General features: G+C 38.6%; 1 protein-coding gene across 1 annotated transcript; it reads left to right on the top strand.

Annotated features, from left to right (window-relative positions):
- Positions 1–23: 23 nt before the first annotated feature.
- On the top strand, positions 24–11,339 carry LOC140168443 (uncharacterized). The gene is made up of 5 exons (XM_072191835.1): positions 24–531; positions 3,353–3,477; positions 7,972–8,084; positions 9,894–10,018; positions 10,609–11,339. Exons 1-5 carry the CDS (start codon positions 202–204, stop codon positions 10,723–10,725), a joined length of 810 nt encoding a protein of 269 aa, XP_072047936.1. The 5' UTR covers positions 24–201; the 3' UTR covers positions 10,726–11,339.
- Positions 11,340–16,533: the final 5,194 nt, after the last annotated feature.

Below are 16,533 nucleotides of genomic sequence, written 5' to 3'. Positions count from 1 at the left end.
CTTTACGGACTAAAGTCCTTAACCCCATGAGAACTACCTGCCGATTGGCCAAAAAGAATTTTTCATTATCAATTGGTCCAATCAGCAACATTGTTAGAATAATTTCACCACGCAAAAAAAAAATGGGTTGAATTATTTGCAAAGCTCCATTCTGATTGGTGATTAAAGTGGAAATATCATGTAATTGACCAATCAGAGGCAATGTTAGATCGGCAGGTAGTTCTCAGGGGTTCTTCCTACAACGTATTCATCATGGCTAGTAACAACAGCTTACTCTTTTGTTACATTGTCTGTATCTGCTTTGTATGTGGTCAAATACCTATACCGAATCGCCCGTTAGGCTTCCCGTATGCTCCAGCAAGTCAGTCATTGGTTCAACTCGACGCATTCTTGGATCTTACATGCCCATATTCTAAGGCTTCGTTTCCTGTATTGAAAGAGGTTGCTGATCATTATGGGTCGACTAATCTTGGCCTGAATGTGCTTATATTTCCGTTGCCTTATCATAGGAGTGCATGGCTAGCTGCACAGGTGAGTCCGCCCCAGATATCTTACCCTTCCCACAGTATCGTAGCCAGGGGGGGGCAGGGGCAGAGTGCCCCCTGACAAAAAATGAAAGAAAAAGTGCCCCTCTGACATAATAATGACAGAAATTGAGTTTTGGATACATACCTATAAAAACACAATATGTTGCTGGTTGTGTAGCTTTCATACCACCGGCCTTCCTTCCTGTTATAATTTTTACATTTAAAAATTCTTAGGGAATTTGAATTAGAGTGGTTATAAAAACCAGGGGGATTATGTTTCTATTTTATATTCTATTACCTCCACGACCCATTATTCAAAATCGCGCACTGTGATTTGTTGAAACGCATCACGTGAAAGACCATTAATTAACATTCTAAACGCATCCAAAAAAGAAAGTATCCAGTTTGATTTTGGTCCATAAGTCAAAGATGTGGTCTTAAATCAAGATCTTCCAAAGGTATGTTACAGATCAATTTATTCTGTTTGATACCTCATTTGTCCAAATCGATGCAGAATTGATGACACAATGACCTGTTGAATGCAATCACCTCAATTTCAAAAGTTGCAGTAAATTCCTATTGATTTGGTATTGCTACTCAATATGGGCAGCGATAGATCAAGGCCAGGGCGCATCAGAAGTCTCGCTGAAAGCATGGGCCGCAGATGTCTGGCAATCATTGATGCAGCAGGAAGACATACCAGATATGTAGTGCCGTACTATTACGCTGACTTTCGTATTCGGCGAGGAGGACGATTTCGACCTCCTGGTTTGTTTACAAACAGAGAGGTAGACAAAAAACCGTTCCGCTTGTCCAAACACTCAAGTATCAGAAGGATGGTCCACAATAGCGTGATTCACGTAACCTGAATAGGGATTAAAAAGCTGTCACGTAGAACCATGTGCTTCTATTGTCCAATTTGCCATCAAGATTTCATATGGAAACAGTTCAGACCCAGTACACGATCATGTCAGAAATTAATATTTTGTTCTGGGTCTGATTATTCGGACTACCAGATATGGACTGTGAAGAGTGGATGGGAAAACATTGAGCAAAAGAGTATCTGTATTGAATAAAACACATGAAGTGGAGTCAAACAGCTTAGACCGTCTATGTCATTGTGTACCTTTGTAAAGAATCTTGAGAAGCAGGAAAACAACATCAATAGGAATTACTGCAACTTTAAAAATTGAAGTGTCTGCATTTAAAAGATCACTATGTCATTAATTCGGCATCGATTTGGACAAATGAGGTATCAAACTGTGCGGAATAAATTCATCTGTAACATACTTCTGATAGGTCTTGATTTAAGACCCCTTTCTTTGATTTATGGACAAAAATCAAACTGGATACTTTCTTTTTGGGATGCGTTTATTACCCCCACGACCCTTTATTCAAAATAGCGCACAATGATTTGTTGAAACGCGTCACGTGAAAGACCATTAATTAGCGATAAAGTGGCCAGGGCAACGAACTTTATGTTCTTCTATCATCACAGCGCCCCGGCACAGCGCACACCTGCTTATGTAGGGGATAATGGAATGCCAGAGGTGTGTTATTGTATGTGCATACCTGCGTATAGGGGAGAATGGAATGTTAGGTTGTGTTATTGGAATGTACATACGCTTTGGCTACGCGTAGCCTAGGCGCCGCCTCACCCACTATTTACGTTTTTACTGCCTCGGACACATTATTTTCGTGTAAATGATCATGCATTACCCTTTATTTCTTAAATAAAGTCCTACGCAAAGCATTACACTTGGTTACGCGTTCCATATTTCTGCAATACTCGCTATCACTTACGCTTTGATTACGCGTAGGCGCTCCATCTTGCGGTTAACAACTTCAAATATTTGGGCAAAATAAGTGATATTTAAATCGCACTATTTTGTGGTAATAGAATAGAAATAAAGGTTGCAGCATTATCCTTTACACGCCAATAATGTGTCCTCGGCAGTAAAAACGTAAATAATGGGTGAAGATAATGCTGCACCCTTTATTTCTTAATTATGTTCTTTAACCTTTTAACCAAAATTAAACTGTTTATAAGCCATTACATCAGTAAGACTTACTTTTAACTAGTAATGCCTAGTACTACAAAAACCTGTTTTTCTCAAAAAGTTTGAAATGGACTTAAGAACTTTTGCAAATAAATTCTTCTTAATTGTTGTTACAACAACAACAACAAACACACAATGAAAAACGCAAGCAAATCCAATTCCTTTGTTCGACCTATATTGATAGGGAACGACCATAATGTATATTAAATATTTTAGAAGAAAAGGATCATTAACAAAACGTTATTTGTATGTTTTGTTTTAAATAATATGCACACTCAACACTAGGTTTAAAAAAACCCAAAATACTATCACTCTTTATTATTTTGTTTTCTCTTTTCTCTCACTAATAATTTATTGCGAAGAATAATATCTTTGCAACATAATGAATCTGCTGAATTAGTCTTGTAGACGTCTTGGGTCGATTATTCAGGTGTACCAACAAAACCTACATTTTTTGGCTTTTTAAACAAATTTGATCAAAATATAGAATTTTAACTTCCATTCCCAGTTAACTTGAGAGCACCAACGTTACACAAAAATTGTTGATCTATGTGGTAAAACAGAGTAATGCATTTTTATGATTGCTATAATAACATGTCCAACCATTAAAACTGCAGAAGTAACATTTGCGAAAATTCCAATGCTATATTAATTAAGTTAAGTCCCTTCGTTGATATAAACCTTTTTTTATCTCCTTCTCACCTCCTCCTCTCCCTCCCATTCTCTCTCACTCTCTCCCTCTTTTTCTCACCTACGTATTTGTAGAGTACTTACATCGTCAATGGCATGGATTCAGGGGCCACGTTTAAGTGGATGGCAGACTTCTTTGATGATCAAGATAAGTTCACAACAGACGCAACAGTGGACAAGAGTGATAGCGACATTATGAAGTAAGGACGTATTCTTTTGTGAAAATGGGCTATTCCATTTAAAATCCACACTCCCCCTGTGGAAGATTTTGGAAATACCTGCCACAATGGGAGTATGAATTTCACATTAGACAGCTCAATTTGAAACTCACCCTCCCTCTGTGGAAGATTCAGGTTGAATCTTTCTCAGAGGGTGTATGAATTCAAATGGAGCTGCCTAATGTGCTAATTCCGTTTGGAATTCATACTCCCATTGTGGCAGGTATTTCCAAAATCTTCCACAGGGGGAGTGTGGATTTTAAATGGAATAGTCCAATGTCCTCAATATGTGCCTATTAATTTTCTTTCTTGCAATAATACATTTCGTTCATATTTTTTCAATAAATTTCCCAGCAAACACAAAACGTTTTCGACATCATTCGCAAAAGGTTATAAAAGGTTGTCAGAAAACGTTTAAATGTCGGGTTATATAAAGGGTATAATAAGAGTATAAAACGTTTTTATAACCTTAAAACACATTTTTGATAATCTACTGCTCAGCAAACAAAAATGTTTTACAGAAAACGTTTAAATGTCGGGTTATATAAAGGATATAAACACGTTTTAATAACATTCCAAAAACATTCTCGAAAACTTGATACAAAACATTCTAAACAGAATGTTATTTTGGGAGTTGAAAAAATATTTTGCGAAAAATGTTTGCCCAAAATATTTTCAATAACGTTTTAAAAACGTTTTCATGACCTTTATATAACCCGACATTTAAATGTTATTAAAAGGTTTTGAAAAAACATTTTAAGAATATTTCTGTGTTTGCTGGGTTCAAATATTTTAACATAATGTTATTTAAGTATTGACACAATATTTGGCAGAAATGTTTGCAAAATTAGTTTACAATAACATTTTTTGAAAACATTTAAAAATATTGTTGTAGTGTGTTTTCATACAAAACGTTTTAAAACATTATCATGACCTTTATATAACCCGACATTTTAATGTTATTAAAACGTTTTTACCTAAACCAAAAGCCAAAATATAACTTATTTAAAATGTTTTTAAAACGTTTTTGTGTTTGCTGGGTTGTTCAATTGAAATTTATCCGAGATAAATCTTTCTTCAGCAGAATGTCTTTGAAATTACATGAAATGTATGCTATGTACTGGCAATTTTAAATGTATATATTATAGATGAGTTGACCTCAATGTTTTTCAACAAAGGCAATGGACTGGTATATTGATATGCTTGAGCGAACTGCATACAATCACTACACTGTTCAATAGCCTTATTGTGATGTGGCGGGAGTTTTAAAAGCACGAGCTCTGAACAAAATATGATGCGAGCATACTGCCAGGCAATGACGTCATAAGTCAACTCATCGATAGATGAGTTGACCTCAATGTTTATCAACAAAGGCAAGGGACTGGTATATCGATATGCTTGAGCGAACTGCATACAATCACTACACTGTTCAATAGCCTTATTGTGATGTGGCGGGAATTTTAAAAGCACGAGCTCTGAACAAAATATGGTGCGCGCGCATACTGCCAGGCAATTAACAATGGAAATTGTGATGATACGTGCCCATACTGCCAGGCATTGACGTCAGAAGTCAAGTCATCTATACTACATGCACTTATCATGTTATCTTGATGTTGGTACGTTATAATCTGCTTTACCCTTTAGCAGTATGCGTATAGAGTAAATACAGTCGAAAGTCCACTGAAGGCATGTAGAATACATTGTAGCTGACTGGATCAGGGACGGGTTCTTTTTTAGACGGGGGTGCTCACGAAATAATATTTTCCTCCTCGCTTCACTGGCCCAATTTTTACCGTAAATGCGATTATATTAGGGTAGCCGAGGATTTGACAATGTTGTTAACATTTTTTACACAAAATCGCCCACAAATGTTTTTCTTCACCCTATTCGATTAAAGGGGGACTCCGGCAATCATAACATTATGCCTTATATGTTAGAAAAATAATTATCAAGTACGAATCACATTGTTTTATTTCAAACAAACTCATATTGGCCATAAAAACGAATAAAAACAGTCGGCTCTCAACACGCGATATTCAAAATTCCCGCGCCGAAATTGTCTAAGTGCAATTACGTAATGGTTATTTGTGTTCAATTGTCGTCAGCCTTCATTGTATAACTGGGACGTCATTGCACTCGGCGCCCGGGAATTTTGAATATCGCGTGTTGAGAAACGGATGTTTTTATTCGTTTTTATGGTCACTATGAGTTTGTTTTAAATAAAACCACGTGATTCGTGCTTGATAATTATTTTTCTAACACATAAGGAATAATGTTGTGATTGCCGGAGACTTCCTTTAAGTCGTTTGTATAAACAAGTGACAATATTTTTGACTTGACAGGCCGGTAAAGAATCGTGTATGAAAACATTTTCAATTCCTACTTCTTTGTGCCGTCATACTTTAATAATGCGCTGTGGATCCCTTCAAACCATCTTTCAGGGATTCCCACATGTATGACATATTTACTAGTTCACTAACACTATGGACCACAATGGCCTCATCCCAATGCCACAGTTCAATAACCTCAATTAAACAATCGTAGTGCCAAATTTGACCTCAAGTGGCAGAGTATGAGTTTTTGTACCCAAGTTTCCAAAGTTCATTCAGTAAATGTACAAACGTATTGGGGTTAAAGAAATGTGCCCTGATATACATGTATGAGCATGTTGTGAATCATAGTGTAAAATACATTCGATATGATTTGCCATTAATATGAATACTGACGTCGTTCTATGTTTACGTACGTCTTATACAACTAAATATTTTCTTTATGCATGGCTTCAACATAAAAAAGTTTTAATACCACTACTTTTTGTATAAATGTAACAAAAGTAGAATAGCAGTTATATTTTAATCACTGTTTGAAATTATGTTCTTGGGAGACACACGCTTTAATGTTTGGGGATTAGTCAATAGAACTGACAAAAATAAATTCACGTTGGCAATCAGTCATTTCAAATATTGAGTTTTAGTTTTGGTCACGTGGATTCCTATTATCCTGCCTAAACTCTTGAGTGATGTCATTATCCATATCTTTGTTTGTACCCTTTGTTCGAAACTTATAATTTGTAAGAAGCTGTTCCAATTTTCATTTGAGTTTGTTATATAACTGTGCGACCACAGGAAATCAGGTTTTAAGTTACCTGATATTCACGAGCAGAGAAGTCGAACAAGTCAATCTACATTTGAAAGCATTGATTTAGTTTGCGAAATAGCCATAGCTTATTTTACTGTGAAAAATATAGACCATCGAAATATTTCCACCCACATTACAACAGACAATTGAGTGATATATAGACAATTGAGTGATATTTACACTTTAAACATTACTCTATTTATGTGCATGTCGCATAACGGAAGATCAATATGATAGACTTTTATTCAATTTATTTATTAATTTGGGTATCGCATGATGTCAAGGATGCCCGGTATAAAGGCCTAGACTTGAGAGAAGAGATCGAGAGGGAAAGAGGGTGTGTGTGTGGGGGGTGTAAGTGGAGGGAGAAAAGGAAACAGAGGGGAAGAGAGCATTGAAAGTGGGAAGGGAAGGGGGGGAGAGGAGAGCTCAAGAGTGGAGTGGAATAGTAGGGGAGAGTCGCTGTCGAGTATGGGGAGGCAGAGGCAGGTTATATAGGTGGGGAGGGAGCATAGGTATAAGAGGTATGGGTTGTGCTTTCCGGAGAATAGACTAATTCATAATCAAATCATCTCCATCATTATGCATCGTTTATACAAATAAACAAAGCACCCCACCCCCTCAATATACGCGCATGATTTCTAGGCCTCGAAGAACTCTGGTGTAATTATACGTTGACATGAAAGTATGCCCCATACGACAGGGAGCATCAACTGTCGCCCGCGTTGATAGATATCCGATAAAGAAAATGTTAGCACAATGGACCATTATATACTTACAGTTATAGGCCATTATATACTTATGGTTATATACCCTCGACCCTCTTGTGTCCTCCCAGCACAATAGTGTTATGATTGCAGACCAGTTCCACTTCACTTTTTAATCCAATGATTTTTGGTTTCTGAACAAAGAGAAACCAAAACTTGAAATGAGAAAAATATCAAACTGTTTATAGAAAAAAAAAGCCTTGTTTTTTTTCTTCAAAAATAACACATATTTGACCACACATTATAAAAACTAAAACCTTTCCAGCCCGAAAAAGATGAATTTTTGAGCTGGCGGTTTGTGTTCCAAATCTTTTACAAAAGGCAGCACTCTATACACTTTTATTCCGAGAAAATCTAGTATATACAACGATGCCTCATTTCAGCCTCTTATAAACCAAAAATGACTCATTTTTAGCATGTGACTGTAGACCATTGATTTTATGCTAATGCTGTTACGTAAGCAAGTGTGTGATTTAATTTTTACATTGTCAGAAAGACCCTCGTATGGTCATGGAAATTTACAATTTTTAAATTTTTAAATTTTAACAACTAATTGTTTTCTTTGTTTAAGTATGATTGCTGACGTAGCCGGTAAAGTAGTGGAGAGGTCAACATTTCTGTCAAAGCTTTTAGAAGATGAAGGTGATAGTGACGCAAGAATTATGTGGAAGTACTCCTGCTCAAGTAAGTTACGACATAGTGCAGAATCTCGCCGATGAAGTCAACGTCGTCCGGAGCATTTCGATGGCTCTCCTGCGACTTTCATTTTCAAGACGAAGCAGCCACTAACTGTACTTTTTAGCTATGATATAAGACCTTGTTGAAATTGGTTGAGAAATAAATTAACGGTGATCTAATACCTAAGGAAGAAACGAAATCAAAAGTTGCAATTTTGTGTTCTTATCAAGCACGACGCTAGTTTAAACGTGCTAATCAATGGAAGCACGGTGCTTGTTCTCTTGTTCGAGAACGCCATGTGTACAAATCAATAGGGCTTGGAATGGAGCAAACTGCAACTTTTAAATTGGCATCTTCCTTGGGTTTTTGGATGTCGTGTCTTTATTTCTTGAACGATTTCAACGACTGAGATTCGAACTAAAAGACGCAGATATTAACTGCTTATTCCAATTATGACATTGTCTTTGTTTAGGATATACAGGGGTGAACATAACTGGTACCTTAATTTTTTTGGCTTACTGTAGTATGTTTAATTCTCAGCATAGCTGCATAGTCTATGGGCCAGCGTCTTTGGTTCCGGGTACGCCGATGAATTAGTCGGCGAGATTTTGCACTAAATCCTTGCATTGACGAGCCGTGTTGATTTGTTTATACTGATGAATAATACCTAGGCAACTGTAAACCGGCCCATTGCATTCTATGTACTAGTACACCAAACGCCCTATTAACCAGGACGAATTACATAGACACAAATATTAAGTGAAAGTAAGAATAAACAATACTATATAAATGTGTTACAAAATTAAAAGGGTACGCAAGTCTTCAAAACAATAAACACTGACGGCTTTCCTAGAAAATGTACCCTGGAAGCAAACTTTTTTTTTACATTGGGGGATGGGGAAGCTAAAATGGTGAAATATGGGGTGTATAGTTTATAAATAATGAAGCTGAAATGGTGAAATGTGGTGCAAAATTGGAGCAAATTCGAGCGAAGAGGGCAATAATGCACATTGTAGGCTAAAATGGCAAAACATGAGATTAATTCGATTAGGAACCCACATACAGACGTCAACATGGGGGGGTGTGATTGTATTGATCATCCCCCCTCCCTTATGAGAGAGGCGTGTGTTTGATTTGAATTAGTTTGTGATGAGTGTGTCTGGAGTGTGTGTGGGGTGAGTGGATGCAGTGGCGTAACTATGGTTGGTAGCGCCCGGGGCAAAAAAACAAAATTGGCGCCCCTTACCCCAGAATATCTTAGACGCAGGCAGCGGCGTAGCTAGGGGTTGTGGCACACAGGGCTAAGGATCATACATAATGGCGCCCTCCCTCCAATTCTTGAAACAATTGCGCGCGGTGCGCGCGAAATTTTGGACAAATAAGGCCTACCACTAATTAATTTTGGTTACTAGAAGTTGAATATCGGTCTTGAAATGTTCTTTCAATTGATTTTGTGCTGAAATGCGAGCGGAAATTTTGACTTTCATCGCTTGGAGGGGCGCAGAATCGATGCTGAATTGGTCAATTTGGCGCCCCCTAAGGGTGGCGTCCAGGGCACGTTGCCCCACCCCACCCCGTAGTTACGCCACTGAGTGGGTGTGCGTGGGATGTTTTGTTGGTTTTTGTATGTGTATGTGCGTGGGGTGTTTGTTGGTTTTCGTACCTGTAAAGTGTGCTGAGGCTTGTGGATCAACGTCTAGGCGTTGTACTACCTGTGCGTGACTATAAATCACTGCGCTTTTTATGTGCGGTGGAAGAATAGCAGTTTTTTGCAAAAAACAAATGTATACTTGTTTGCTCGTTTGTTTTTAAAAGGAACAGTTTCAGGAACGCCCCAGTTTCTTGTTAATGGCGTCAGCATAGCAGCAAGTTCTTCCTGGACCTTTGATGATTGGAAATCGATTATCGATCCATTACTGGGGAAGAGGTTTATCACAAAGGTAATTAAAAGTTTTTTGGTTACTTATGTGTGGTCTGTCTTTACAATTGATATAGTTAATTTTCCTATTTAAGACCCCAAAACACCTTTGATTCAGTGGAACACAATATAGGCCTACAAACAATGCACCCACTTGCTCAATAAGTAGTGGGTGTGTCTGATATTTGATTACAAAGCTATAGAAAGAGTTTAAACACTTTAAAAACACCTATTTTTCAAAGTATGCATATTAAATAATCATAATGAATGTGTATATTAATGCGACCTGCCCCAACAGACCCAGGAACAAGTCCCTTATTTGATATTTTCAGAATTTTCATATAAATGCAAGTACTCATGTCCTATAGCTATAATAGTACTATGAAACAAAGATGTAAAATACCAATTTTGCCAAGATTTCTGCTTTACGTCTTGCATTTTTTATGTCGTTTGTCATTAAGAAATTGTGTACTAAGGATACTAATGTCAGGCCTTTAATCTCTCAGAAATGTTTATAATTGTTTCCATTTGAGAGTTTGTGATCCCTGGACTTGTGCATGATGGGATATAATTAATGTATTTCTATCGTTTTCTTTGTTTTGCTTCCAATAGTCATTGATCGGACCTAATTGTGCCAATGGAACCAAATCATGCGAGTATCTACCTGGAAAATACGAGTGTTGTACTGCTGGGGAGAGTTGTACGCCTAATGTCGGATGCAGATGTTGAGCAACACTAACCCTCGACACGCGGGTGTCGACTACACGAAAAGTTTTTAAAAAAATTTAATCAAACATTTTCAACATTGTAAATTTTCATGACCATATTTGGAATCAGTATGTAAAATGCACTAAAATGAGTACAAACAAGCCAAGTATTGGTTCAGTGGTTCTTAAGATAGCTCTTGAATATTATTTTGAAAACATATCTCAAAACTTGGGCTTTTATGTTGAAGCCCCGTTGCTAAGTGCATTATAAATGTGATCTGCAACAACAAAATGAGCGTAAAGTCACAAGTTGGTAGTTTCGAGACGCCCTGGCTACTGCGTCAGGGGTCTTTGTTTTACACGCACCTGTTCAAGCCAGTAGTATGTCCGTATGTCCTTTGTGAATGGGGGCACAATGGGTCATTCACCAAGGACATACTACTGGCTTGTACAGTTGCGCGGCAAACAAAGAACATCAACTCAGTCAGCCAGGCACAGTGTCAACACCCTGTATTATAAATATTTTTTTCCATACAGCTCTATACTCCGTTGAAATCAATATTCTATTATTGACACAGATGAAGAAAGTTTACATATGCATTGTGTTATAGCACTTGCACCTGGAACTTAACTGAATGGACTAAACGTGTTCCTTTATACCTATAAAGTATAATTGTAATTCTCAAAATTAAATATATCACAATTTTTTACTTTGGATTTCAAAATCTTTACTTATAAAATGCAGTAAAAGATATCCACAGCAAGCTGCAAGGCCCCGCTAATTAGTGTATTGCTTTTCGATTTTCTTGTAATAGAAACATCATATGGGGTACTAGAGCATGCACAAATCGTAATAATGTGTAGAATATAGAAACTCTATGGTATCTCGTATGATAGTCATGGTATGCTTAGCCTGAGTCGCTCGGCCTATCTCGAACAAAATCGCCATGCGTAGCTGTTGAAAAACGAGAGGATTCGCTGTACTATCACGGCAATTTTGGACACGAAGATATGATATAGGGATGATGACGATGTGCCAGGATATCTCTAAACTACCATACCATTTGCGACTTTATACTCATTTGGTTGTAGCAGGACATGTTCAAGTCCCGGGGGGGCACTTCAATATGAAATGGATTATAGGTGTAGGGCTGGCACTTTCGCACTAAAGGGCATTCGGTGAGAGCAAAATGTAAAAAATAAGGGGTCATTGGGTGAGAACATTACCTTTTTTTAAATGGATCTTTGGGTGAGAGCCGAAACAACGCCACAGAAACCGCAAAAATCAAATTTCTAGTTCTAAATGGCTTCAAATTTCGTTGTTTTGTCAAAATAAGTAACAAAATCAGTGATAAATGAAAGTTGCTGTTCAAATTGAACTTGTAAGGGTCTTTGGGTGACAGATCAGATGGAAAAATAGGGGTCTTCGGGTGACAGAGCATGTGTTCGTAAAAAATATGGGGTCTTTGGGTGTCAGCGATGCTGAAAAAGGGGTCTTAACAGCCCTACATACGCGTCACCTCCAAAGTTGAGTGCCCCCCGGGGTTCAAGTATAAACACATCACAAAAATTAATTAAGGAGATAATACTCAAATCTACGAATTAATTTTAAAACTGAAAGGAAATCCATTTAGTTTTGATAAGTTTGATACCTCATTTTGAATGGATAGCTCAAACATGAAAAATGATACGGATTCAAAAGTTGCACTAAACTACTCAAGTCAATGTAAAACATGACATTCTATGTATGACTGGTCATGGATGACCAGTGGTGACCAGGCACGACCAGACACTCTAGCAACAAAGGCAACATTATTAATTAAGGGTTTTTATGCAACTTATGAATCTGCTTCTTTTTAATTCAATAGATCACAATGGCAACACATGAAAAATGAGGCATCAAATTGTGCAGAACTGGATTTCTTTTTGCTATTTCAGTTTTAAATTTTGATGCATAAACAGATTGTGAGTTATTGTCTCGTAATGAAGGGGTAATTACTTTATGTGACGTGCAAATTTTACCCTCACATTTAGGTGTTACGCATGCTCACGAGCAACAGTCGCACGCTGCCTGCGACTGCTAGTATTAAAGGATGTCTCTGGCAATCACAACATTATGCCTTGTATGTAAGAAAGATAATTATCAAGCACGAATCACACGGTTTTATTTTAAACAAACTCATTTTGACCATAAAATTAATCAAAACAGCCCGCTCTCAACACGCGATATTCAAAATTCCCGCGCCGAAATTATCAAGTGCAATGGTTAATATTTGTGCTCAATTGTTGACAGCCTTCATTGTATTATGTCACCGCACTGAACAATATCGGCGCCCGGGAATTTTGAATATCGCGTGTTGAGAGACGGCTGTTTTAATTCGTTTTTATGGTCAATATGAGTTTATTTCAAATAAAACAACGTGATTTGGGCTTGATATGCATGACCCTGAATTGTGGTGTAGGCTACAAAATATAGCAACAGATATTTTGTATTAGAGTAACGAATAATGCAGCAAAAAGGAACTGCATAATGATATAATGGATATAGAAAGGCTGAAATATAAACTTACCGTATATACACTATTTTACTAAACATCAATATTACTAAGCTTTAAGAGATTGACAGTATAGACATTTACCACTAAATTTGCTAATCGGTCAATCGGAAAGCATCGCAGAAAAAGGAACGTGGAACTACCAGAAGTCATCAGTTTGACTGAAATTCTTTCCCACAAGATAATAGGTGTAATGCATATATAAAGTAGAGCTCGGAGGTTAATCCATCAAATTTATTTTAAACTTTATTTACATTCTATTACATCAAAAACAAAAGAATGTCAGTGCCCAACAGGTGACAGCCCACTGAGGGGACACTACTTTAAGCTGAAGCAGAAATCACATCACGTCGTTGGACAGGAATAACCTATGTGTCATTGGCCCTGAACATGTTTAAAGCAAAACCTCTTATGTAACCTCTTGGCAGTGTTCAAGGGCCACAAGTACGTAGAAAGGTTTTCCAACGATGATGCGCATCAATTGTTTTGAGGGTATCACGATGGGTGCAGCCTGAAAGATGTGATGTGACCTCTGACATTGCCTGTGTTGCCAGGCCCCTGCCCACTGAACATGCTGAAAGTGGAGGCACCCAAGCTGCTGGGGTTTGTTGAGTTGAGGACGGTTAGGGTTATTGATATGAATGGAACTTTATAATTTAAGTCCTCAACCATTGGAAGATAATACAATGTTCCTCGAATAAAGACTAATTTTCTGTGTTGTTTCTTTCTTAACAAGACAAGGTATTCTAATACCATACTTTCAGCCCATTTAACCATTTCTTTCGTTTTATTCATTCATCTATCAGCAACGAGAACCGATTGCGCCGATAGATTAAAAGCATGCGAGAAGTAGTCGAAGAAGTAGTGAAGAAGTAGTCGAAGCAATAGCAGCCATGAAGACCAACAAGGCAGCAGGATTGGACTGTGCTATAACCGCAGAAGCACTTCAGGGAGGAGGGGATAGCATTATTGATATGATTCTCGAATTCTGTATGGAAGTATTCTCAACGCTGACACTGCCACGTCAATGGGTTACGAATGTAATCATTCCTCTACCAAAGAAAGGTGACCTCTCTCTCATGACAAACTACCGTGGTATTTCGCTTATGTCCATTGCCGCAAAAGTGTACAACAAGATCCTTCTGAACAGGATCCGCCCTCACATTGATCCTTTACTGAGAAGCAGCCAGGCTGGCTTTAGATCGGGTCGCAGCTGTGCTCAGCAAATACACATTTTGAGGAGGATCATGGAAGGCTTCAAGGAGTACCAACTTCCCTTAACAGTCACTTTTGTGGACTTCAAAAAAGCCTTCGACTCCATCAACAGGTCCGTCATGTTTTCAGTGCTGCGGCATTATGGAATACCAAAGGTTGTGGTCAATGCCATCCAGGTGCTCTACAAAGACTCCAATAGTGCCGTTATGGTAGATGGCAGTATCTCAGAGCATTTCCAAGTAACAACTGGAGTGCTTCAGGGTGATGTGTTGGCACCATTCCTGTTCATTATCCTGGTAGACTACCTTCTGATGAAATCAACTTCTGGAATTGACGCTGGGATTGTTACCTACCCACGTCGGTCAAGCAGGTATCCTGCCAAGATGTTGAATGACCTGGATTTTGCTGATGATATTGCCCTGCTGGAATCTTCCATAGCCCGGGCCCAGTCACAGCTTACTAGGACTGCAACTGCAGCAGCAGATCTAGGCCTTGTCATCAGCGCACCTAAGACAGAATATGACTGCAAACTGTAACGCCCAACCAGCACTTGAAGTCTATGGTAGTACCATCAATCATGTCACAGACTTCAAGTATTTGGGTTCCAAGATGGGCTCTAGTGTTGGAGACCTAAAAAGAAGAAAAACACTAGCCTGGGCAGCTTTCTGGAAACTGGAACGCCTTTGGAGAAGCCCGTCCCTGCCAATCGAAACAAAAATCAAGCTTTTTCAGACAACGTGTGTTACTGTCTTTCTGTACGGGTGCGAGTCATGGGTAATTACCAAGGACATGGAGAACAAGATCAATGCATTTGCAACATCTTGCTGCAGAGTCATGTTAAACATCAAGCGTTTGGATCGGATTCCAAATGAAACCATCTACAACCTGATCAACACCACTCCACTGGTTGCCAGATTCAAGATTCATCAACTCAAATTTCTCGGCCATATACTGCGTCTTGAAGATGGCGAGCCTGTGAAAGAATACGCGCTTTATATTCCACCACATAAATAAATAAATTTTGGATTTATAAAGCGCCTTTCTCCATATCTTAGAGGACTCAAAGCGCTGTAATTTCGCTGTAATGGTGAATCATCACAATCAGATCGCATCAACTAGGTTGCTGCCGAACAGCGCACACCTATCCGCATTTAGATTGTAACATCCACCAACTATCTGTGCAGCTCCCCAAATTCCATTGGGTGAAGGAAGTTTTTGATACCCAAACAACTAATCACTGATTTTTGCGATACAGGAGGAAACCGGAGATCCCGGAGAAAACCTGCGAGAGCGAGCATGGAATCAGGATAAACCAAGTGCACATGAGTCCTTGGGCCGCGCCGGGGCTTGAACCCGGGACCTCAGTGGTGCAAGGCGAGGGAACTACCGCTGCGCCAACTCGGGAAGAGGAAACAGGGGAAGAGTAAACAGGGACGGCCGCGTACACTGTATTTACAGTATGTCCAGCACCTCCTGGGAGATACTGAAGGGATGCTGCAGCCAAACAAAATTGTTTCGCTTGCCCAAGATCGCATTAGTTGGAGAAAGCTTGTAGTCGCCTGCTCTGCAGCCGACTGATGATGATGATGATGATGATGCGAGTATATACCTTAAACATTCTCTGTGCGACGGACGAGAGGTGACCTGTACTATATACCAACCCCATAGGCACACAAATCGGGCGTCTTTACGCCAAAACGACTTGAGCTAATCATAGATCCATCCTTTGCGCTCATTTTAATGATAAAAACCCAGCACCTTATCCGGTGGTAGGACCGACCATCAAAAATTATGATGCGGGTGGTGAAGCACACCATAGGTTTCTGCAGTAAAAACCATGATTTTCATTTTGCTCTAAAAATTATTGCAAGAGATATTGACTTTTTACTTGGCAGTTAGGTTGAAATAGTCATTTCCTATCATCTTTAGGAGAATATCTGGTGAAAATCGCACGTTCATAGAATTTTTAGCCGAAAAAGCAATTATACATATACTTTACCTACTTAGCCAGAATTTTCCAACTTTGCGAGGGCGCGCTCATTATTACGTCATAGCGACAT

This window comes from Amphiura filiformis, chromosome 13 (genome assembly GCF_039555335.1).
Source record: "Amphiura filiformis chromosome 13, Afil_fr2py, whole genome shotgun sequence".
Taxonomy (NCBI): Eukaryota; Metazoa; Echinodermata; class Ophiuroidea; order Amphilepidida; family Amphiuridae; genus Amphiura; species Amphiura filiformis.
This window is presented reverse-complemented; position numbering and strand designations above follow the sequence as displayed.

What these genes read in the sequence shown, in the direction of transcription:
- LOC140168443 (XM_072191835.1), top strand. Translation starts at nt 202, where the DNA reads ATGTTAGATCGGCAGGTAGTTCTCAGGGGTTCTTCCTACAACGTATTC. An exon ending in GTGCATGGCTAGCTGCACAG is followed by an intron (nt 532 to 3,352) that starts GTGAGTCCGCCC and finishes ACGTATTTGTAG; the next exon opens with AGTACTTACATCGTCAATGG. An exon ending in GTGGAAGTACTCCTGCTCAA is followed by an intron (nt 8,085 to 9,893) that starts GTAAGTTACGAC and finishes TGTTTTTAAAAG; the next exon opens with GAACAGTTTCAGGAACGCCC.